Raw genomic sequence first — 26200 nt, forward strand, 5'->3', positions numbered from 1 at the left:
AGGTTGACAGCTTCTTAAAGAACAATTCCAGCCGACACTCAAGCTATTAAAAGCAACTACATTCATTTCATATTATGTTTTTAATTATGTTCTTGTCTTGATTTGAGCACATCTAACACTTCAAAGTTTTTACAAAAGTTAAGGCCAGTGCTCAACAAGTTCATAGGGAGAAATTTATTGTTCGAGAAAGAGAGAGAGAGAGAGAGAGAGCACATTCTCCACCATCAGTACCCTGTAACCCAGAATGTAGTGCGGCCAAGAGATGGAGAAAGTCGTTTCTTCAGTCTGTCTGTCTTAAAATTCTTACTCTTAGTGTTAATAAAGAAGCAAAAGATGAGGCAAGTTGAAGTGCTACTCACAGAGAGAGAGAGAGAGAAAGAAATATAACATACAGCATCCTTACAGATGATAATATCTGTAATAGTGTAAAGAAACATTACTAGCCTTCAGGATGTGCTACTGTCATTTGATCCAGAGTGAAATTCCCAATAAAGATTCCCACAGGATCACTGATGATTCTGGCGAGCCCATGACTTTTGCTTCTGAGGCAGGATATTTTTGGTTTTCTGTGAGCACCTTGGTCCAGTGTGATATAACTTGCTATAGACATTCATATCACTTATCCATCGCTCACTAGATGGAATGGCACAAATCATTTTTTTGGTTTATGATCCAATATCTGCAAAAATGCAAAACTGCCTCTGGTGTACTCTGTATTTAGCAGTAATTAGAAAATGCTAGCATTCTAACATATAAGATTATGACAATGAATATACACCTGCTAAACAATCAGCATTTTATCATGCTAATGTTAGCATTTAGCTGAAAACACAGAAGCCTGACAGCCTAACAGAGCTGAAAGCGTGGCAGCAGACTCTTGGTTTGTTGAAATTCATCAGTATTTGGATATAGTAAATATAACATAAATAAATATAGTTCAGTCGAGATTGGGTCTCCTACATATTCAATGTTCATGAAAATGACTGATATCTGATTTATGATCAAAGGTAACAGCGAACTGGTACATTCATTTAGCTCTCAGAGAAATCAGAAATGAAAGGACAATTGGAAATTTGATTTTGAAAAGAGCAAAGACAGAGAAATGATGAGGAGAAAAGTGTCTGAAAAGATGACAAACACAAAGAATACAAAGCAAAGGAAAAAACAAACTGAATAATTGAATAAAGTTGAAAAAATAGTCAGTCACAATTCTCTCTCTCTCGTATTCTGTCCAATTTTGTAACTGCACCATCATCATCATCTGGATCAGACACTAAAAAGAGACAGGGAACAAGGAAGAGAGAGACAAAGATGCAGACAGAGACATCAGGAAAGTTGGAGAAGAAAATAGGATTCACTAGCTCATCTGTTTCCTTCTCTCATTAAACCATTAATCCTCCACCCATTTCCCACTGTCACTGGATACTGTGTTACTCTCTCTCTCTCTCACACACACACACAGTTGTGTCTCCATCACTTTTGGGGACATTACATAGACTTACATTAATTTCCTGGAGTCTTAACCACCATCTAACCATAACAATAAACATTACTTGCCTAATCCTAACCCTGACCTTAACCAAACCCTAACCTCAGCCTAACCTTAAAGCAAGTCTTTACCATAATATTTAATGACTTATGCTGTGGAGACTTGCATTTTGTCCTCATAAGTAAGTCGGGTTCCTACAATGTGACTGTGTAAACAGAATTTTGTCCTCACAACTGCAGGAATAAGCATACACACACAGACACACACACAAGAAGTCATTGATGGGCACTAAGCACTGCTGTGATCTCTCAGTCAGTGATATCGATCTACCCCAACTGGCAGCCTCTCTGACACACAAACACACACACACACACACACACACACACACACACACTGATAGGAGTTGGTGATGACAATGACAGAACAGTCTCATCCCATTGTGGCTGCACTGGAGAACAACTGGCTGGCAGATAATTTGGTGACATATGTGCGTGTCTGCATGCATGACTGCATATGTGTGTGTGTGTGTGTGTGTGTGTAGCTACAGCTCAGGGTTCTGTATTCAAAATACAGGCAGCTTTCCGGTTGATACTCTCTCCTTACACTGAATTCATATCCAAACACAGACAATAAAACCCACCTTCTTCACCTCCTCTTTAATCTTTTCAATTTTCCTTTGCCTGTAGATGAATGTATTACAGCAATTAAAAGCATGCCCCCACTCTCTCACTCGCTGTCTCTTCCTCTACATTGAACATGACTGTATAGCAGTAATTAAGAGTGTGTTGTGTTGCACACCACTGCTAATCCTGCAGAGCCAACTCAATCCACTGTGTTAGCAGATTACAGCTCACGGCATGGGCTCTTGTTATCATAGTGGCGTGCACACACACGCACATACAGACTCACACAAACACCGCAGGCTCCTGAAAATACACACACAATGAATTGTTCATGTGCTAAACTGGGACTGCTGCTTCTATGACACCTTCAGGCCTTTTGGTGTCTGCAATTAGATTACCCTGACTATGCAATTTAGGATGACAAGTGTTCCCTTAATCTTTTTGAGAACATTAATTGTGTGTTAGGTTGTATGCCTAGGCTTGTGTGGAGATGGCAATGCAGCTTCAGAGGGGCCTCTGGCATTGCAAAGGGCACATGTTTTTATTCTTCCATGTTAAAGGCCTTACTTACATATTTGATATGAGCTGCTGCAAGTGTTTCTTCAGCATTGTCTTCTCAAGACAAAAATCAACACCAGTACTTTCAGAAAATGTTCAATAACAACATACTGTGTGGAGCAAAGGAAGAAATAATTGTTATAGAGACACAAATTCAAGAGAGGGAAGAGGATGGGGATGGTTGGATGGTTCAACAAAACATCAGATTTTGAGAAAGACAGGTTCCCACTGAGAGCCAAACCTTACCAAATCTAACAATTTTCTGATCTGACTCATGGGGTTAAAGTTTGATGAGGTTTATATTGAAAAACAACACAGTCAAGCTTAAAGAAAAATCATGGTTTGGGTTCAAATACAGAAAGTACTTGGTAAGAGAGACATTGTTTTAGTTCTTTAACTTTAGTTAAAGGTAAGGAACTGTCATGAATATCCCCAGCCACTTCCATCAACTCGTCCAGGGGATACCAAGGTGTTCCCAGGCCAGATGAGAGATATTATCCCTCCATCATGTTCTGGGTCTGGACAGACCCGAAGCAACTCGCAAAACGTCCAGGAGGCATTCTAACCAGGTACCCAAACCACCTCAACTGTCTCCTCTCGTTGCAAAGGAGCAGCAGCTCTACCCTGAGTCCCTCCTGGATGTGCAAGCTTCTCACCCTATCTCTAAGGCTGAGCCCGGCTACCCTGCAGAGGAAAATCATTTTGGCTGCTTGGAACGTAGGCTGACTGGTAAATTACAGCTCAACTCCCTCTTCACCATGACAGAGCGGTACAATCCGCCCGTCAATCTCCCGCTCTATTTTAATCTCATTCGTTATCAAGACCCTGAGATACTTGAACTCCTCCACTTGGGGCAGCAACTCTCCTCCATCTTGTTGAATCATACAACAAAAAATATTACACAGCCCAATAACAGCGTTAGATGAGGCGTGGTTTAATGTTTCATCTAGGTGAAGACACATTTAGAAAGTTATTGTTATTAAAATTTGAATGATGACTAATCACAAGTACTAGAAGTACTAACAGAAACATGTTCCTATTGTTGACGACTTCATATCATCAAAAGAAAAAATAACGATCACGATTTTTAACTGCAGCTTGCTCTCCAGGGTGATCCATATTTTGAAAGGATACAGTCATGCTTCACTGCAGTGCACCGACATGCAAAAATCTATGTATTTCCTTAATTGTTGATTCTGTCAACAGTCAACATAGCCCTCCTTTCTTGGCTCCCAAAATACAAGAATCATAATTCCTGTTGCTCTTGGAGGGCATGTCACAAGAACCTAACTATGTGTTGTTTTGGGGTATTATCCTAAACAAGCTTTTGTTGGTGGTACAATTTGTCAGAGTAAGGTTAAAAAAAAGAAGAAAATGTTGGTATCATATTTAGTACAGAAGACAAGGCACTGTGTTGACACTGACTCTTTTCTGAAACATTTTTTGTGAATCTTGGTTGGCATTTGAATCCATTGTAGCTACTATGAATCCCAGCTTACAAAAGCTGCCATTGTCCAAGAAGCATCAACCTCCCATCATTTCAAAATCTTTTCAAAGCCCACAGGTGGAGAGTATTCAATAGATAGAGTTTGAGTGGAATACTCTTTTAAGGACACATTTTACAGCTGAATTCTCTCTATAGTCCTCAGGCTTCATGTTGCATAAGTGCTTTAGTGTAGATAATCTCTCAGTTACCCTCAGTGCATTTCATTCTTTTTAACATTACCTGTCCTGCCTGGTGAATACAGGTTATGTGTTGAAGACTGAAGGTCAATTATTACGCAAAATACACTTTTCCGTGGTTTTTCAACAGAAATGTGTTCTGGGTGTGTCTAAAGAATATATATGAGAATATCTGAGAAAAGACTACCTTCTCTTTTTAGTTGCTTGCCACCTTTAAAAAAAGTGGCAGCAAGATTTCTCTTCCCATCTGATGTCTAATCAAGCTTAACACCACCTCAGGAAAGGTGACTGCCCCACAGCTCGGTGACAGCCATAGCCACTGAATAGGTATCTTGCTGTTGCTCTTGTTATTGCCTTGCTAACGCTGGCTCCAGTAACACAAAAATGTTGAAAGTTCAAGCAAAGCACACCTGTCGTTGGCTGCAACAATCAACATAATAAGTCTTGAATTGCTTCTACCATCTGAGGATTTCAAGATCCAGTGATATATATATATATATTGATATAACTATATGTGAAAAGAAACTCCAAGAAGTAACGTGCTCAGTAATGCAGTTAGCTTGCTCAGACCATAAAGCCGTAACTTTAGCAGGACAGTGAGGTTGAAGCTATTATGGATTAGATTCTGGCTTGAACATGCACAGCGGTTTTGGTTTATAGTTTTTGGTTTTTTGGTTTATAAATAGTTACTGTGGCAATATTTATTACTGTAGCAGCCAAACTCACTTAGTGATAATCCTGACTGCACAAACACTAACAGAGCTGACCTGAGCAATGGCAGGCGGTGCCTGCTCAGGCCTGCAGGTGCTGCCCAATCAGAGCAGGTTGGGCTGTTGGGAAAGGGAGCCTTGAAAAGACAGCAGCTAAAACAATGCATTTCAGACAGTGGGTGTTGTAGCAATGAAAAGCATGAGAAAAATAATATGATTTTTACACATTAAATCATGTAAACCTATTCTGACAGATCCCCAAAATGAAAGTAGGAATTTGAAAATGAGTATAATATGTCACTTTATAAGCACCAAGGAGCGTGTTTACTATGCATCAGTGCTGCCATTGCTTTGTTAACATGGAAGGGAAACAAAACCAGATCTAAAAATAATTGCACATCATCTCTGAGGCAGTTTGAGCTTTCTTATTCCCTCTGTTGAGCTAAAAAATGTCAATTGAGAAAGTTCCTCAGGAGTTCATCTCATGTTCATTCACGTATCTGAAATTAGCTTTTCAAACTGACTCTGGCTCTGAAAATTCACTGCAAGTGTTCAGTGATACTTCTCTCTGTGCTCCAAAGTTGGGAAGTACATACATCTTAGGTGGCCATCAGCTATGGAAAAACTTTTAAAAAACTGAGTACTAGATCAGCTACTTGTGATATGATCTTGAAATCCAAGTATCTCTTATAATGTAGACTTGTACACAGTGCTTCAGACATGAACTTGTACTGTTGTACACTGCCATACACAGTGAAGAATAAATGAACTAAACAGGCACAATTGTTGGTTATTTTATAGAACCATGTGATGTTATATATACATAAAATGGATACACAGTGCAATGGTAATTCATCCCTATTTTCAGACAAGAAAACTGATATTTAACAGTTTTGCAAAACACCAAATTACACACAATGGAAGCATTTTTAAAAGTCTGTCTCTCCATGCATGCAAAATACAATATGCAGTGGCTACACATTCATCCACCAACTCAACCTCCGCACCCTTACTTTCTGCAAGCTATACATGAAGGACATACATATAGGAGCAGTGGGCTGTATCAAGCGCCCAGGGAGCATATATTGGGGGTTAAGTGCCTTGCTCAAGGGCACATCAGCCAGCTAATGGGGGGTGGGGACATTATCACTCCACCACACTCAAATCGAATCGAACCAGCGACCTTCCGATCACAAGCCGCTTCTCCAACCTCTGGGCCACGGCTGCCCACAAATGTTTTTAAATGTAGAATGACACAGGATTAATAGCACAGTATGGACACAGATGTAGCTGCAGAAGGACTTGGAGTGAATCTGGGGGTTCCACAATCAGTTAGCAGCAGTGAACTACACTGAACCTATATATGATACTGTGTGCTACAAGTGCTTTGAAATAATATATCATCTAAACAATGCAACCCAGTGTCATGCGTAAAGTACTCAACAGACCGACTCATCTACCTCATGAAGGAGTAAAAAGTACACGTGTAAGGTGAAGTGCTGAAGGTACTGATGATGAAAAAGCTCAGGCCTGGGGGGGAGGTGTGTTGACTTATTTTAACTCACACTAATAACTTTATACCTACCTAACTTATATTATGTAGTATGATCTATTCCAAACCAAATAGTTTTGATGCCTAAACTAACCAAACTGTGACCGTCAGCTGAAATGTTTGCCAGCAAGCTTTATTTTGAAATTTAATTCTACATTGCGCATAACTCCCACCACAGTGGGAGTGTGTAATTTTCATGCCTAGCTAAGGGCAAAAAATAACACGGTCACGTGTTCAGACAGGTCTATCATGCCGTGATGTGTGATAACAAAAGCTGTCATCCACTACCTTTAATGCTTATTTCACCGGTTTGCTACCTCAATTTCTGAACAGCAAGGGAAAATACAGCTGTCGTGTTTTTTTCCTACATTTTCATGGAAATTTTCATCTGACACATGTACAACTTACAACACCAAAATGACACTTTGCTGCTCAACTGGTACAGATGGACTCTTTCTTGTAACTTGTGACTGTGACTTTAGGTGCAGTCAAGTTCACAGTGATTCAACAAAGATACCAAAATGGGTTGTGACAAGACAAATAATAAAGACTTCCTCCTTCAACTCTCCTTCTATTCACCCAGCTCCTGCTCTCCATTCATATTGAATTACTCTGAAAAACCAATTGCTCGTATAGTGCTGGCAGGGGATGTAGACCTTTAGATCATTATATGTTAATTAAATGATTTACATGTATCTTCCCCTTCTGAGCTTTTAGTCTATTTTCTTTCCTTACTCTTCAAGCATTCCCACTGTCATTGCCGTCATTCTGCAAGACAGTTACAACTCTGACCTTTGCCTCTTTTCTGTTGCTTGCTTGTATTGTTACCACTCTAGCAGCAGAGGCTCCACTGGGTGGGAACACCAGCTAAATTTATAAAATGTACGCTGAGAGTGCTATTACAGATATAGCCATTACAGAGTTATAATTTAACTGATTTGTTGCTGCTCTCTACTCTGTGCTGGAGTCTGCATGTTTTTAAGCTGACAAATGATCTGACAAACAACATCATACGGGATTGCATCTCCACAGTGGCCACCACTGTAAAGGATAGATAAGAGATCAGGCACTTGTAGGACTTTATTGTGTGTGTGTCTGAGTGAGTGAGTGACTGAGAGAGGTGGAACGAGTGGCTTCCAATCTTTGATTCTCAACTTGTCTGTCTTTTATCAGATGAACTGTACTTCCTCTGGTTCAGACAGGAAATCAATCACAATGAAGCCCACCAATCATTGCTCTTGTCTGGATGACCCAAATGTCTCAAATGTGTGAGTGTCAGTGTTGTGATAAACTCAAATTGACTGTGTGTTTAAAAATTAAATATTGATATCATGTTAATAATACACATAAAATAATATCATGGAAATAATCCAGTGCAGAGGTCTTTTTTTGTTCATCAGTTCATCTGGTTGCCTTTTCACTTTCACTCCATCTCCCTACACTCATTTTTTGAGTGTAATTCATTATCTGTTATTCATTATCACAACAAACAAAGTCAATTATGCAACAGACATTTTGATAACATTGCTATCATGGATTCTTTTAGTCAAGATAATCATGTAGTAAAAAGCTTATTTAAATACAAAATCTGTTTATTTTATAAATATGATGCTGCACATTCCATTCCGTTCCACATTGAGCTTTTATGCATATGTGTATGTTTACGCTACATTAATATGTCTATTATTGAATACATTTGCTCATCTACATGTGACTGCATGTATGCTTTTTAACATGTACTTGCACATGTGTGTGTGAGAGAGAGAGAGAGAGAGTGAGAGGGAGAGAGGAATAGTGTGTGGAGGAGAGTTCCACATATTCAGACACTGTCTATTGATCTGTTTGACAGTCTCCTCATGTCTTTAACATGCCGCAGGATTGCACAATCACTCACATTGATAGCATGAGCCAGAGCGAGAGGAAGAGAGAAAGAAATGAGTCTCCCTTGGGGGAAAAAAAAAGTGGTGCTGAAAGAATAAGTGAGGAAAAAGTGAATAATGCAGGCATACATCAACAACTGTAGAAAAATGTAATAAGGTGGGAAGAACAGGGAGGGGAAAGGATCAAGATGAGGAAAAATGGTAACGTGAAAAAACAGCTGGTGTGGACGGCAGGAGAGACAGATAGCAGTAAGAGATGAAACAACACTGCAGCTGAAGAAAGGGAACATATAAGAAGAATAAGGAGGAAAAGAACAGACAGAAAGTAGATTTGGTGAATGATGTGTGGAAAACATATCAGACAGTGTGTGTGTGCCGTTTGAGTACACCACAGGAAGGGTGTGTGTGTGTGGCCGTGACACGTGCAAACTCACACCGATACAAGATGGAAAGGAAACGCTTAAATCATGTTTGACATCACAGGGAAAAAAAAAGAAGAAAAAGCTATGTTATATGCGTCCATGAGGCAGAAAAACGAGAGAAGTAAGAAAGAGAAAGAAGAGCAAAAAGGACTTCTCCTGTGTGCTCAGCATATTAGAGAAGGTGCTGCAGGGCAGTGGTTATACAGGGGAGGTCAAACACCACAAACACATACACCAACACACACACACAAACACACGCTCTCATATACTCGTTTGATCCAAACATGAGTGTACTGACCCTCCCACACACACTCACAATTACACATAGACACACACACACACACATTAATTGATCCCGCTGCAGCAAAAGCAGTCAAAAAGGCTAGACATGTGGAAGCTACCCTGTGGCCTCTACCCACACACAAATAAATAGACTACTCATATTACAGCATTGCACACTTCAATTAGGGAGCAGCTACACAGGCTACAGGACTTAAGCATGGCAGACGACCTTCACTGAGGAGTAGGAGGCGTGGAAGAAAGAAGGTATCAACATGTTAATGTCCAATTTCTTTTAGTGGTGTGGTTTGCACAAATACTTCTGAGCGAGTATTCAGGCTCATGGAAACACTACTCTCTTTCTATAAACACTGAGGCTTGTCACATCTCCTTTAGTAAGACTTTAAAACCCTACCCATGTAAAAAAAAAAAAAAATCCACACAGGTGATGTAACTGGCAATGTCTCTTGGGGCATTTTCTCACCTTGTTGGATTAAGGTAATTATGTTGAACCCTCGAGCCATTTTCTCCTTAGCTGAATTTGTTTGAGAGACCCAATACAAACCAAAATTGGTTGAAAAGACAGTCAGGCTCAATGTTTTCAAGCAACCTTGGAGCAATTTGTTTGCAGTGAAAGGAGAATATATGATTTGGTTCATATATTCTCTGACAGTAAAATCAATGATGCTTTACACCCTCTGATTCTGATTTTATTTGATGCTGTTACTGATACTCTTAATTTTTTTTTTTTTTTTTTTTTTTAAAGTTACTTTATTAATCCCAAGCTGGGAAATTACTTCTCTGTATTTAACCCATCAGTGATTGAAACACACACATGCAACATGCAACATGCAGTGAAACACACGGGAGCAGTGGGACATTATCACTCCACCACACTCAAATTTTCCCTCCCCCGTCCGGTGGGGGAATCGAACCAGCGACCTTCCGATCACAAGCCGCTTCTCCAACCTCTAGGCCACGGCTGCCACATGATAATGATTTTTTTTCTGAAGCAGAGGCTGTCTGGTAGTGGTATATCTAATGTCCTATGGCTGGTGTGTGAACTAAATTTTTCAAAGTTCTCAAAATGCCCAATTTAATGAAATTATAATGGTGTACTCCGTACTCTGTTTTAGCTCTGCTTTTCTTTCTTTTTTTATTTTCTATTCTTTATTTTTTATTTTCAAAATTTCTACTCATTAGATTAATTTATTCATTTACTTTATTTATGAAGAAATGGAAGTGTATGCAACCCAACGTTTATGTAAATGCTGCCAAGCAGGAGCACTTCCTTTAATTTGGATCAGAGTAAACAGATAATCGATCGGCTTGAAATTGGCTTGAAAATGTTATTCAGGGAAACAGGAAAACAAAAGTAGCAGTGAACACTCTCTGCTGTAGTTAGCTTGAGTGGAGTTACACCTGCCATGTCAACAGTTTCTTGAAGCACCCTTCAACACTCCCAGCGTGACTTGTTTTGGAACCAAAAATTGAACATTTTTTTCCTTTTGCAGAAAACAGGCGACCACCAAAAGCAGTCTTTTTGTAATCTAGCCAACCGTGACTGTACAGCAAGCTTTCCTGACAAAATTTTAATAAACCAATCAAAGATAAACTGCCTTCAGCTCATTCTATTTTTGAAGCAATGACATGGTGTCAAGAAGCCAGAAGTGTTCACTTAAGACAAAAATGAAGCAGCAGGTTTACTGCTGGATAGCAAAATAATAAATATTTTTTCTCTGTTATACATATTTTTTGCATGAGACTGCAATGGAGTGTTTTAACAATTTCTGTTTGGTCAAAACGATGACACCAGTAGTCATCATAATCTTTTATTCTATTCTAAGTCCAACTGTTGAATTTGTCAGTTCTTACATGTTATTTTCTTATTATCATTGCCAGTGCTGGCAAATACTGCATGTTCACTGGGAATTTTACCGCTAACACTGTAAGATATGAGAAAACAATAACAAACTATTGTCACAACAAAGGCAAACAAAAACCTTGATAACAGCATGTGCACGTGTGAACAGTTTCAGTTCTTTCATTTCCTTTTGATTGTTGTGTTTTATTGGATTGTTGTAATACAGAGGTTTTATCTTGCAATTAACAATAGTAAGCCTGATAGAAATCAGTGTTTGTCATATTTTATCTTGGCGACCCAACTCTCAAGGTTTGTTTCTACATTAAAGATTTTTAGACCAGTTGGCATCATGTTAAAACTGAGCAGCTGGTTTGCTCTGACTGGGAACATTCTATTTGATCTGACAAAGATCTCTACTGTTGGAAAAAAAAAAAAAAAAAAAAAAAAGCTTTACTCACATTTACTCAACATTCAAAAAAGTTCCATGCAGCACTGCCCCAATTCACCTCTGAATTTCACTCCACACTTTAGATATAAGCATTCATGGATCCTTAAACCATGACAGGTTGTGATATATTGAAATTAATCTTCCAGTTTCTCAAATCACCACAGTATTATATAGGCACGCAGTCTGCAAACAAAGAAGAAAAAAGTCTGCCTCGATTGGTTCTTATCCACCACCCGTTTTACATGAGCTTTTATTACAAATATTCAATTACATCTGCTGTGTTTGCACTCTATTCTATTTGCACATATTATGCTCTACCTCATATTATGCTAATTGTAGAAATTACATTTAGTAGAAAATTGATGAAAAAAAAAACTGTTTCACCTGTCGAGGCACCAAGCATTAAAAACATTCTTTAATAATTTAAAAATTCTTTATAGCTATTAAGAAATAATTTTAAAAAATAATTTAACGGAGATGGACAGAGTCAGGAGGTAACTTCAGGTGGAGAAGGAAGGAAAAGGGACAAAAGAAACAAAAATCATGGGAAGCCACGTAGTTGATATTAATAAGTTCAGTCAGATCTTACTGCTTTACATTATGATGATGACCTTTAAGTAAGATGAGGAAGGTCACTGTGAATTAAGCATTGCAGTTCGAACTATGCAGTGATGTTAAAATATATTGATTATAAAATGGCAACATGGCTGACGATACTGGTGTTAAAATATATAAACCATGGATCATAACTCAGCAGCACAAGCAGGAGCAGAGGTAAAATTGTAAAACAGTCCAAATTTCATTAAAACAGTAAGCACGATGGTAAAAATTAAATTTAGTACTCAGAAATTAGAACTGATCTTGGCAAAAATTGTTGCTGCCAACAGCAATGAATTATTCATAATGTTTTTTTCCTTTTTTCTGGGCAGATGTAACTATGCAAAACGGACAAAGACACTGACACTGGGAACCAAGATCGCATTTCCGTCCAGCCTTGTCTGTCCTCCCATGAAAATAAATTAGCAATCAAGTCATTAATATCAAAAATTTGCATAATTGTCTGTCACTGTCTGTCATTGTCTATCAGACAGATCATACGATTAATATGCACCACAGCTACATGTTTTTCTACCGCTTGCTACTTTCTTCTGCAGCAGGTGTGAAGGCTCTGCTGCTGTTCAGCTCTTGGTGTTTGTGACCTGCTGTTGGGATGCCTGTGATGGTGACTGCTTCCTGTTCTGGGAGCCTGCAATCATCTGTTTTCAAGTCTGTTTATCACAGAGCACTGGTGTTACATGATGAATTTTTTCACACCTTTTCCCCATCACTTATCAGTTTCAGCTTTTGGTGGTTTGGCTTATTGTATGATGCTGTACTGCAGCTGGTTCCTTGAAGAAAAGGGAAAATTACAAAATGGTTTAAAATTACAAATGATTGTTGGGAGATAATTAAACCAACCTTACTGAAATGAAAGCAATTTTGTGTCAGTGGCGTAGAGAAATTGACATATGAGGCATTTGTGCTGATCTGGTTACTTATAAAAATGAAGGTAGCCATACTGTACCAGCAGCAATTTGGAGCTTATCCACAAAAACCAATAATTTGAGTTTAGTTTCTAATTCATTATGATAACCTGTAATGAGGACAGAACAGTGACAGAGCAGTGAATTTGTGATTGAAAAATCTAAATTTGGCACTGATAAACAAAACATGAACTGAATAATGAAACACTGGCATTGAAATATTTGTATGTGAAAAGGTTGTGCAGGCACTGAGACAAGTATTTGGCACTAAAAAGGGTCCAGTGAAAAATGAAGCAAAGATGAATGTTTCATATTATTGTTGCAGTTTTTTGGGATTTTGATGTGATGTTTTCTTCATGTCTGTCTGTCTTGAGTGAGTTTTGTTTTTATACACTGCATTTTAATTCCAATTGAAATTTCCACCTAGTTTTTTCCCCATAAGTTCAGTGTAAAGAGTCAGTTCTAATGCAGTGTTTTTCTGTCATGCTGAGTCAGTGCATATAAATTTAATAACTTGGGTGTAATTTATTACAGTAGACGGAATAAGTAATTTGAAATTCAGTACTTTTATGTATGATACGCGAATAATAAACTAAACACATTATGCTTATGCAATAATTAAATAAACGCATAAGGTTTCTATATAAGTTTGCATTAATTTCATTTATTGTATTCACATTGACTCAAAAAGCAAAAATTAGATGGAAATGAAAATTACATGTAACTGAAGTACTGAGATAAATGGCTTGTTCCCTTAGAACAGGCCATTTATCTCGTCAGCCTCTGCCTCCTGGTACACCTCCTCAGTCTGGCTGCCAGCTCTGAAAGCCTTTGCACAGAAACCCCCAGGACTTCAGTTATAGACATCACAATGTATTTCTTCAGTAGCAGGTCCTGTCATTGATCATTACTACACCAATAAGGCCATCTGATAACCTGCTCATCTGTTATCTTCATGTTGATTTTCAGTATTATTTTCAAAAAGGACACTATTGTTTGACTTCCTGATCATCAAACAATCAGGCTGTAAAAAAAAAAATGTGTTTTTCTTCTTGTTCCTGTGTCTGAGCTTCACTTTGCCGAATGATGTTGTGTGCAGAGTATAAGACAGTATAAAACCGTTTTCACATTCACTTCTGAGAATGTAAAGTCCTCTGTGCTCATTGAAAATCTGATTTTTATGAGGTGGGCCTAGCCAACCAATCCTGGTCCAACATTCAGTAATCACAAGGGTTATGTGGAATCTGGAAACACTGAGGGTGGACCTTCCAGTGAGGTAGGAAGCAGGTGGAGTAGATCACACACATAGACACATCATACACGTAGAACACATCAGGCACAAATTCAAAGTAGAGTAGTTTACATAAATCTTAAAACCCGTCACAAGAATGTCACAAGAATCCATTTCTGCATTGTGAATGAAAGATCCATAAACAGGAGTAGGTCTGATACTTAGATCAGAGAAAGGTGTTGCATTTCCCTTCAAATCCGGTGACAGTGATTCAGTTCCAGAGTCATGATGGGAAAAGGAGTGCATTGTTTTAATGCCTTTCTAGTCTTACAGACCACACAGAGCTTGATCACTTGATGATGATATGCTGTATTTTGTACCTGTTCTTGTTATGTCAATTTGACTGACAGACTGAAATATCTGAACGACTGTTGGATGGACATGAAATTTGGTGGAAACATTCTGGTTCTCCAGTAACCTGTTGACTTTGGTGCTTTGCTTATAGAGAGTAAAAAGGAAAAGAAAGCCAGTAGTTAGAGTCACTGAAAGTCTGACCTGAGCTACAGTGTAAGCAGGCTGAAACTCCTTGATGAAACCACACTCCACTTGGATGAGATGAACTCTGAGTGTGAGTGCTGAGTGTGTGCATTTGTGTCAGTGTTATTTTCGTTGTGAGGAAAAATAAATGCAATGAAATAAGGCAAAGGGAAGGAAAAGAAAAAAGAACCATGCTAGTGTTGTTACATGTTGGTTAATGCAGCTAAGCATATGTGTACTGATTCTGTATGTATAGCTGTGTGTTTGTAACCTGCTGACTGTGTTTCCCTGACTTCTCTTCTAGCACTAGCAATTTTTACCTATTAACAGCAATCGACCAATATGGTGTTTTCACAGCCAATACTGACGGGCTGATAAAATACTTGGAACTGATACACATTTACAGTAAAAATTTATGACTATCCAGTGGAGGAATGACACAAAGTACAAAAATACTGAAGTACTGCACTTCAATACAGTTTTGAGGGACATGCACTTTACTTGAGTATTTTTATTTGTTTAGGTATTTTATTTATTTTCTGCTATTCACCTACATTTTGAAAACGAATATGGTACTTTTTACATCACTACATTAGGTAATTTTCATTTCTAGCTACTTCACAGATTCATATCATTCCGTGTTTATAGGCTACTACTTGTGACATATAACCAATTAGATGGTGTTGTGGGCAGGGTGCTGAGCGAGATCATAGTGCTGAGTGCAGACAGAGAGAGGAAGGAGCTTAGGAGCCAAAGTAGCATATTTTAAAATTATGTGCATAACAGACTAATAATCAGCCAAGGCGGATAATACGTCTATTCCTACCAACAAAAAGCAAAACAACAGCCAAATGAGAAACGCAAACAGCTGTTTTTATTTGAGGACTACATATGGACAGTTTGTGGACATTATGGACATTACTAATGAAGCAAACTAGCATGAAGTAAACTAATAATTATTAAAAATGTAAAATGCAGAGGAATACAAAAGGCATAAGCCAAATGGAAATGAAAAAGAATCTTTCTGAATAATCTATTTGTCGTGCAATCTCAAAAATCTCAAAAAATTAAAAGCAGTAATTTACAAAGGTCATTTTTGAAAAATGAGAGACTGAAATTGCTGCAAACGTACCCAGTTGCTCATACCTGACATTAAACAATGAAAAGCTTTTAGAGTTTTAGTTCAACATGTAATGATTGTAGGTCAGGGCTGAATCGGGGTACAAGTCCGTCTCCAACCACTTTTAAGTTCAGAGAATGTTGGCAGCTTCTGCAGTGCATTTAGATTTCCAAAATGGTCTGTGTCAGGAACAGGAAGAAGGTGTTGTTCTACCTGAACAAACAATACTAATGCTGTGAGATTTTTTGGCAATGACAGATGGCAACAGTGAAAAGTCTATTTAGGAAAATTTCTATCATGTTTATTTTCTTTAATGCAAAACAGATCGAGATATAACAGTAAATGACAATATACAAGACTTGAGAAAAATATTGCTGCAAACAGTGTTATTGGTCTGTAAAAACGCTACCATTCACTCTGATATGATTACCAAATACAAAACATTATATTTTAAATATCATGCCATACAATGCCATAAATGTCACATTTAATATTTAAACACCTTCAAGTTGAAGTAACATTAATTCCTGTCAGGATTTGATCAGCATCTTTAACCACAACATGTTCATTTTTATACCTAAACCTCTCTAAAGTCTTTGAGCCTCACCTAATACTTCACTTTCATTCCGCTTGTACGCTTCAAATTAAACACTACTTGTTTCTGATATCGTTTCAATTGCTTTCAGTGATTCTGTTTTGACCAGAGTCCTTATAGGCAAGTCTCACCCGTCAGCAGGCACTTAATCAAGAACACGATTAAGCCCGTCTAAAGTTGTCAGTCAAATCTGACAAAAACACTTTGTTTGGTGTTTGGTAAAAAAAAAAGGTTTTCTCCACAGGTTATACTATTGGGAGATAATTAAATTAATTTGTCTGTAGTGTGGGGGCGGCACGGTGGTGCAGTGGTTAGCACTGTCGCCTCATAGTAAGAGGGTTCCAGGTTCGAATCCCGGTCTGGGCCCTTCTATGTGGAGTTTGCATGTTCTCCCTGTGCCTGCGTGGGTTTTCTCCGGGTACCAAAAACATGCACATTAGGTTAATTGGCTACTCTAAATTGCCCCTAGGTGTGAGTGTGAGAGTGTGTGGTTGTTTGTCTTTGTGTGTTGGCCCTGCGATTGACTGGCGACCAGTCCAGGGTGAACCCCGCCTCTCGCCTGTAGTCAGCTGGGATAGGCTCCAGCTCCCCCGCGACCCTGACGGATAAGCGGTATAGAAAATGGATGGATGGATGGATGGATGTCTGTAGTGTGACAGACAGTTCTGTTCAATATGCCTGCAGTGATTTTTGTCCTCTCTTAAGGGTTACTTCAGGTCAAAACCATAGACAGTTTTAGTGGTACAAATTTCCTTGTAATGTCTTCAAATTCAACTTTTGCTGTCATTTCAAAAGCTTTTTAGGCTTAACATGTTAAAAACACGTGTTTCATGGAGGTTTTTTTTCAAATGCAGATTTTTTTACACCAAGTATACTTAAATGTTCCTCAGAAAATCAAGCCTTATTTATGCTTAAATAAATCCTGCATTTTATTGTTTTGAACGCCTTTAACCATCCCTTTATGTAAAAAAAACTGAGCTGCTGTTTATCTCTTCTACTGGTAGGTTAAGAGTGATAGTATTATTCATTCCTCTTCTATGCTCACAGTCTCTATCAGTTATTCAACTGGTAAACTGTGCCAGTAAAAGCCAGAAATTTCAGAGCACATTTGACAGTATCTGAAACTGAAAATTAGGATTTCTGCAAACCGCAGTTGGCAAATCACTGGTGAAAACTTTGGTGGGCTCTGCACCAACCATCGCAGGCACAAAAAATGAAGCAAATGAAAAGAGCAATTGGAAATTCCTCTGGAAGCTGAATAATTGCAGTGGTGTCAGTGAGCAGACTTTAACATTTTAAATGTTTCCTAATGAACCATTTGCATAAAAGACACAAAACAGTGAACAAATAAAAACAAGAGTTATTGGGCACTTAAGAGAATAAAAAGGAAAAGACAGCCAGTGGTTAGGGAGTCGCTGAAAGCCTGCCCAGAGATGTAGTTTAAGCAGGCTGAAACTCCTTGATGAAACCACACTCCCTCTGGATGAGATGAACTCTGTGTGCTGAGTGTGTGCATTTGTGTCAGTGTGTTGTTCAAGAGGAAAATAAATGCTATCAAATGAACCAAAAAAGAAGGAAACATTCAAGTGTGTGTACACTGGATTTGCGTTGGTTAATGCAGCTAACCATGTGTGTACTCATTTTGTATGCATAGATGCATAGATGTGTGTGTGTGTGTGTGTGTGTGTGCATAGAAGACCAAGTACGTGCTATTTATGCTCTTTGAAGGAGCAAATGGATGCAGTCTGTTTCATCTCGATAAACAAAAGACGGGTAACATATGCAGCTAACAAGCTTCCTTTACTGCTTTTTGTCTGGATATGGAATGGTAATATAGCAACCTATAACTCACAATAGCCAATGTAGTATTTTTTTTGCGTGTGTGTGTGTTTGGGATGCACACACAAGGCAATCATTATCTGAAAAACACTCTTGAGTCACTTGAGAGAGAACCACCTCTGAGTTCTTAGAAATGCGAGTCTTTTGAACGAAATCCTGTCAGTTTTTCCTCGTATTTTCTCCTCTGTTTCACAGAATTGCTATTACATATCCTCAACCTGTCATTAACTCAAAACTTAGATTCTATTGTATTTTATGAAACATATTATGTATGTATTATATTTGACAAAATTACCATGATGATTACAATGTATGCTTTGCCTAAAAACATCATCTGCATTATAAAGGTGAAAAGAATTCTGTGAAGATCGGACAGGTAACATCCTCACTGCGTCTGTCTTCTAAGACCAGGAAGTCCATTGGTACTGTTAAATGACACACATGGCAGCTCTGTTACAATAGCACACAGGATTCTCTTTCACATATAAAAATACAAACACATCTTCCGACTTGGCATGAGAGTAACAGGAGATAATTGGAGATGACAAAAAAAAAAAACAAAAAAAACAAAGAATTGAACATTACTCTACACTGATGCTGCAGTCTGGCAGCTCAAACTGGATTTCAAAATACACATCATCTGCAAAGTATGTGCAAATGATGTGTAACATCATCTCTGACTGAGCCTAAGAAGTGTCAAATGGCAGTGTATAAATACTGCAGCAATCTGGAACAACACTGACAAACCTCAATGTAACATACCCCAGTTGTTGTCTGCAGCCTTCAGCTTCTTATTTTGGTTCATAAGTTAATGCGACCGACTGTCAGCGGCTCACATGATAATAGAGCATGTTCCACTACCACGTTAATGTCGTGAATAAAGTCAACATTGTCAATGGGGCCCTAACTTAAAATGTTTCCTTCAAAGCCCTTTGTTTCATTTGCTGAAAGTGACCAAACTTCTCAGACATTGTTTTATAATACAAGCGAATGTACAAAAACTCTGTTTGGCAAGTAAACCAGAGTAAAGACATTATCAGACGTTCATTTCCAACTTTACAGTATTTGATACTGTGTCACTTTGTATTCTTTGTACTCTGCAAGAAACCAACACACGCACACACACACACACACAGCTCTAGTCAAACTAGTAACAGGGTTTTCAGGCCTAATCTGGGTTAAAACACAAGAGAATATTCAGCACACAGTAAGTAAGGTTTCGGGTCATAAAAGCTGCCATTTTGATTGCCAGAATGTGCACATGAGTGTGTCTGCCACAGGATAAGTGCCTTTTAAGTCTCTAAAAGGACTACAATGGTTAGAAATAATAAGAAGATGGACAAAATAAGATAATGATGAAGAATAAATAAATGAATGAGATATGACATGGAAAAAGCAGTGGAAGAAAATATTGGTGCGTCTTTCAAAAGGAAATATGGAATATGGAAAAGGACCACTGTGATTAATCAAATTCATCATTCAACTAATTAACCAAACTAATCATTTCATTTCTGCCAACAGGAGTCATTGCAACCAAAGAACAGTATCATATTGGCTGTTTTTGAGGAAGAGGAGGAAGAACCTTTGTGGAAAATGAACAGGGCTGCTCTTTTATGTGTTGGCACATTCATAATGACTTGTGAAAATGAAGCGGTATCAGGAACATCAGAGGGTAGATGTGTACACATATGCTTAGGTTTGTACCAGGAAAATAAAAGAAAGGTTTCTATCTAGTCTGAAATAAAGAGCATCCATGATATGAAAAAGAAACCCTGAATAAAACAAAGGAAAAGGAAAACTTCTGTGAGTTTTACTTGTGCACACGATCAAGCTTGTTTTTGTCACTTACTGTTCGGACTGCTTTGTTATGGAAAAGAAAAAAATATATGATCACAGTTTTGGTCAGTACTAAGATCTCGATCATACTCACTGACTTCCAAATTATCATTCAATTATTAAACTTTAAAAATTGCTTTAACAGTGATTTTTTAAACTTAAATGTAATTCTACTGAAAATCAAATAAAATTACAGTATTTTAAAAATAATATAATACCATATAACATATAATAAACATAAAGACAATTAATTAAATAAATTAATTAATTATGTGCATTATAATGACATATTTATTTGTTTTAAAATGTGAGGAAAAGGCTCGCTGGAATTTGACTCTTGTTCTTTTTGGCCGCTCAAAGCAGCAGCACTTGATGCTCACTTGATGGCAGGTATGTGAACTAAACATACCACAGCCTCAGCTCAGACTGAGTTACCATGAGGCTGAGGCAGGGACACAAGTACTGTCAAGTAAAGTTACATGCTGGATTTATAACACAAGACAAAAACACGGGCATCGTTTCACTTCATGTCTAACCACAGCAGCCGAAGAACAACTCTGTACACTAACATTTGCACTAAATGGTTTTCTTTGATTGGGTGGGTGTTTTGTGCCCAGATATGAGGTGTGTTCCTACAATATTAAAGTGTGAACTGATTTCAATCAACTCGGGTTAGTTCAACTAGACATACACACACATTAAACTCCAACACTGCTGAAGCTCAGCAACACTTGTGGAGTGGGTCCCAAATGCAGACTAGAAGAAGTGATCACAGATCTTGATACATAACACTTTCTAGCCTGACACACACACACACACATACACACATATCCGTCCCTCAAAGAATCATGTCAGAAGCTCTCTCTCTCTCTCTCGCAGTGTTAAACTGTGCCTCCACTCAGAATAAATCCCTGGAGTGAGAGCGATGAGAAGAGCGAGAAAGTAAGAGAGCAAGTGGGAGAGAGAGCGAGACAGAGAGACAGACAGAGAGAATGAGATGGGATTACAGGGATAATGTGAGCAGATGGAGGGAGGTCGAGGCTCCATCAGGACTCTCCACTCCAAAAGGATTAAAAGACTTCAACCGAGCCACCGACAACCGAACGGATGCTGCGTTCCTCAGACTGAGACACCGAGCTGAGCCGGGCTCGTCCCCCCCGCCTCCCACTGCTGAGCCCGGAAATGAAAACGTCGTTTTTCAGCATGATGCAGTAAACAGTTAGGTCATGGACATGTATTACAAACCACTGCCCCGTCACCCACCCCTTTTCTCCTTTCCTACCAAACACATGAAAGGTCAGGTTTTTTGGCTTTTCTATAAATCCCATCCATTTAGGAATAATTTACGCTGATCCTCCACCAAACTCTGTATTAACATTCATCCTGTTAGAACAAAACACATCAACATTCAGATATAGATGCAACCAAAGCGCATTGAAGATTCTGTCAGCCAAACCAGCAAAGTTCAGAAAGGGATTTGGCCACATAAGCAGCAATATGAGACGTGTATTTAATCTTTATATAAGCCATTTTACACTTAATATATATAAATCATCCTTATTGTATGTGGTTGGATTTAGCTGGATTACACATTAAAGGAATGGTTCAGGGTTTTTGACGTGGGTTTGTATGAGGTACTTATCACAGTCAGTGAATTACCTACAGGACATGGCAGCTGGCACGCCCCCCAGTTTGGAGAAGCAGACATGCGTTCAAACATAGGAAGCAAGGCAATGTGCTGCTGTGGAAGGGAGCTGCAGCAAAACATACTGTAGCCACCTCAATAAAGACCCACCTCAAAAATCAATATCAGTTTAAGTGTAAGCTATAGTCAGAGTATTTCCACTGCTTTACCTTGCCATTAGACAGGCCTTTCCAACGGGAAACTGAAGCCGAAATGTTCATCTATGCTCTCTTCAGAGCCTCAAGTCTTCTTTGAAGAAACAGCAATCTTACTTTACAGAACATGAGTGTGGTTGGTCCACCGCTCCCTCGACCGGTTACTTTGTTTGTGTTGTTGTAGTGTTTATGCGCCCCATGCATAGTATTTACATATTTTAAAATTGACATTAAAATGTTGTTTTGTTTTGTTTCTCCACCACCAATATTGTAGCTATTCACTCTGACAAGAATGTTATTATTTGTGCTGTCTGCTGTGTGTTTGAAAGAAAGTGTTTGTCAGGAAAGATCAAACTAGTTTAACTTTTGACAGAGCGCAGGGACATTTCCTCAGCTAGTGAAATTAAAAACATTTTGTAGAACTGCCTGCAATAACACAACTTGGGTGAATATGGATGCCAAAAGTCCCAGCTGAGTGCCTCCTTGAAATTCAAACAGCAGCTGAACATAAGCTCCATCTTCTGATGCTTTATAAAGGAACTCTCAGAGGATGCTGTAACACTTCAACAGTAAGCTGAAGTGTCAAATTTAACACTGAACGTATACGGTCTCTCCATCAATATTAATGTGTTTAACATGGAAATGATTGTGACAAATAGCCAGCACTGCCTGCAGTTACTCGGAGTGTAAATTAGCACTGTGTGCCAGGAGCAAACTCAGCTTCTTTCCTGCAACAGGATAGTTCACATTACAGAGACCAATAGGTCACATTGATTGGGTCAGTCCACCAGTCAGATGCAGTTAACTGGTCTTAATGGAACAAGCCGTGGGGACTGCATTCTTCCAGTCAAGTTATAGAGACAGATAGACACATAGATAGACAGACAGACAGACAGATAGATACTGGTTCTGCACTCTCTGTTCTAGTCTTTGGTGCTCAAGTGTCACAGTGAATTAGCCCAGTGTTTCATCCCTTCACATATGCATTTATTAATGTAAATGTGGCTGCATGTTAACTCCCTCTCTGTCTCTTGCTGTTCTTTATCCGCAGGTGATAATTAACCTGTTGGTACGGTGGCCGTTGCACGCTGCTCTCCTCCCCTGACATTCCAGCATCTGTTGCTGCTGGCAGCCGGAGTAGATATTCACGCTGCCCTAATTTATCTGAGCACATGAATCATCATCAGCACTGATCAATGTCACTCAGTTTAACCTTTCTTGTAAACACTCTGACATTGTGTGCTTACAGACACACTCCAGTCTGAGCAGGACTGGTCCAGGTTACTGCATGGATGTTAGGTCACCTGGGAGTGCTGACTGGGGTCACGGAAACTGCTTCTGAACAGTTTGTAAGGTCTCAAATACAATGTCCCTGCAGGGACAAGTTTCATCACAGAGATTCAGTATAACTCAAACACAATATAATCCAGATGTGTTCTTATGTTATCCTCCTGCAAGGATGTAGGGTCCACTGACCACTGGTACCCTCCTGAAGAACATTCACTTTGCAGACACAGAAAACCAGACATTTTTATCCAGTAATCTACAGAATAAAGACACATTCCATGCTATTCTCAGTCTTCACTGTCTCATTATTTTTCAACATTTCTCTCTCCATCCACCAAGTCAATACCATCACAACTGATAGGAATCTATGCAAACGCACCATCTCCGTGCGTATTTACGCACAAAATAACACAAATTCAGTCAACTGACACGAAAATATGAAATAATCATATCAGAGAGTATGTTACTTTTAAGACTTAGAACAAACTGACTTTATCTACCACACGAGAGACGCACACAAGACATGAAATTCACTCTCAAACAGTCATGTTCAATACTGTGTCTCTCCTTCTTTCCTTTACACACTCTATCACACACGCTCCCTCACATGCGTGCTCAGTCTTTTGCTCACCTCTCTTATCCTGAACTTTGACTGTGATCTCCACCAGAGGTTCAGTCTCTCGGTCCAATCTCCGCGATATGACTATATCCCCGCTGTCCCGGCTCACGCTGACCGGTGAGCTCTCCACGTCGGGCTCCATCAGCTCAAAGGTTGCCGACTTAAACCTCACTGGGTTCAGGTTCATCACCACTGAACCGATTCCTGCATCCTCGGACACGTTGATGAAAACGGGGCTGTCCGATTCCAGTACTGACCTGGCCCTTCGCTCTGGCACTTTAATTTGCGATTTGGTTTTCCGTTTGCCCAGTTGGAGGTTCAGTGAAGGCGCCACGGGCCGTGGATTGATCTCAACAGCCACGCTCTGGCTCGTGCGGGGCGGCCATCCGCGGTCCCGGGCAAACACTTTAAACTTAATCGGTTCATCCCGACCGAGAATAGAGTCCACCAGCAGGATGTCTCCGGTTTTGGGTACCGCATAGAAACTCCCGTTTCTGGGCATGACGAAGTAGATGAGCTCCGCGTTCTTGCCGCTGTCATCGTCCCGCGCGGTGACAGTGTAGATGGACGTGCGGAGCGCAGTGGCATCATCCAGGCTCAGTTTCACATCGGCACCGGGGAAGGTGGGCTGGTGGTCGTTGGTGTCCAGGACGTCCACCTTGATTGACGCCACCTCAGCGACAACCGGAGACTCGTCTTCCTGCTCCGGGGAGACTCCCGCGCATTGCCCGCAACACAAACCAAGACAAAGTGCGTATTCAGCCCTTTCCTCTCGGTCCAGGACCCCAGAAGTCTTTAATAAAATATGTCCCCTTTTGTGGTGCGCAAAGACACGGAAATTCTCGCTCCCGTCTCCCAGGAGTTTAAAGTGTACTGCCGCTGAGTCAGATTCCCCGGTGCCGCACAGCCTCTGCGAGTTGAGCCGTTTTAATGGGACGCTGAGTCCGTTGACCCGGGAGCCCGGAGACGAGTTTTCAAACACATGCCCGTGAAAGAACGGCATCTGCTCCACGGTCCTGTTCCCGAGAGCGCACGAAACCAAAAGTATTAAAAACGCAAGCCAAATCATGACTGGATATCTCATTGGCTCCATTGCACTAAAGGGCTCGTACCACACCGAAATCCATGGGTGCACTCGTTCCTTGGGGATATTTCTCCTCTTTCTCTTTATGACCCCAAAGTTCCATTAGATTGGACCGTGGATATTTGTTGGCACCATACTTCATCTCGACGCAGAAGAACTTTAGGTATTAGTGTTGTGCGTCCTCTTCCTCTCCTGCTCTTCTCCGTTTGCTGTCTCACCAGCAGCGCTGCCGGTCTGTGCGCGTCCTAGGAAAGAAAATGCTTCTTACGGCTCGAGTGCGCGCTCACCTCCGTTCCCTCGCTCGCTCTCTTTTGCGTGCGTTGTTTCCGACTGATCTCACACGGGCATCACGTTTAATCCATCTTGCGTTCGAGTTGCTGTGAAGTGTTCGCACCCACACACCGGCTTGCTTTGAGATGGATCAGATGAAATCAGTTTTGTTTGGCCCTCAAATGTACTGATGAGACGTGGCTCATCGCGAGGATGTCACACAGAACCGAGTGTTTTACGCATGCATTTCCAAGGCATCCAGCGCAGTGCATCAGTAATGGAGTGATGCAGCGGGAGCGGCTTCTCTCATCGGAAATGAACTTCTCTGCAAAGAAGCTGCGAGTCGAATCAACTCGTGCTTGTGCGCGCGCACAAACACCCACTTTGTCACAACCAACGGAGCGCGTGCGTGTGTGTCAGGGTGATCCTCAGGGAAACAACCCGACCTCCCTCCTCCCAGTGATCAATGTCCAGTCTTGCACGTCCAGATCCACCACTCCTTTTTCCAATAACACGTCAGACCATTGGATTAAAATAATGTAAAAATCGACCATTTCAAAATGCCTCCGGGAGTAGTCTTACAAAAAAAAAAAGAAAAAAAAAAGAAAATGAAGCTACAGCAACAGACAGGGTGTCAAAACGACTTTAGCGCTGTGTTTATGCCACAGAGAAGTGCACAGATATTCACCTACATATATCAGCTTTCACTTTCATATGTCCTCCTTGCATGTAGACTAATAATAATAATAATTTTGGGACTGTTTGTGGATCCAACTCATGAAGCATTGCCATTATTTCCTCCAAAGTCTTCTGTGTACTTTATGTGCTGTTTGAACTCCTACTCACCAAAACACTGCAACCTGTGCAGTTTAAAAGTTTAAAATCAGCAGTCTTTGGATAATATAAATTTCA

At 39.8% G+C, this 26200-nt stretch overlaps 1 protein-coding gene across 1 annotated transcript in view; it reads right to left on the minus strand.

Annotated features, from left to right (window-relative positions):
- si:ch211-186j3.6 (neural-cadherin) overlaps positions 1–25424 on the minus strand; it is a 250361-nt gene extending 224937 nt beyond the window's left edge. The window contains exon 1 of the mRNA XM_046396664.1: positions 23947–25424. Coding sequence (XP_046252620.1) covers positions 23947–25027 — 1081 coding nt within the window. The 5' untranslated portion in view covers positions 25028–25424. The remainder of the gene's footprint in view (positions 1–23946) is intronic.
- Positions 25425–26200: the final 776 nt, after the last annotated feature.

Source organism: Scatophagus argus, chromosome 1 (genome assembly GCF_020382885.2).
Source record: "Scatophagus argus isolate fScaArg1 chromosome 1, fScaArg1.pri, whole genome shotgun sequence".
In the NCBI taxonomy this organism is placed as follows: Eukaryota; Metazoa; Chordata; class Actinopteri; family Scatophagidae; genus Scatophagus; species Scatophagus argus.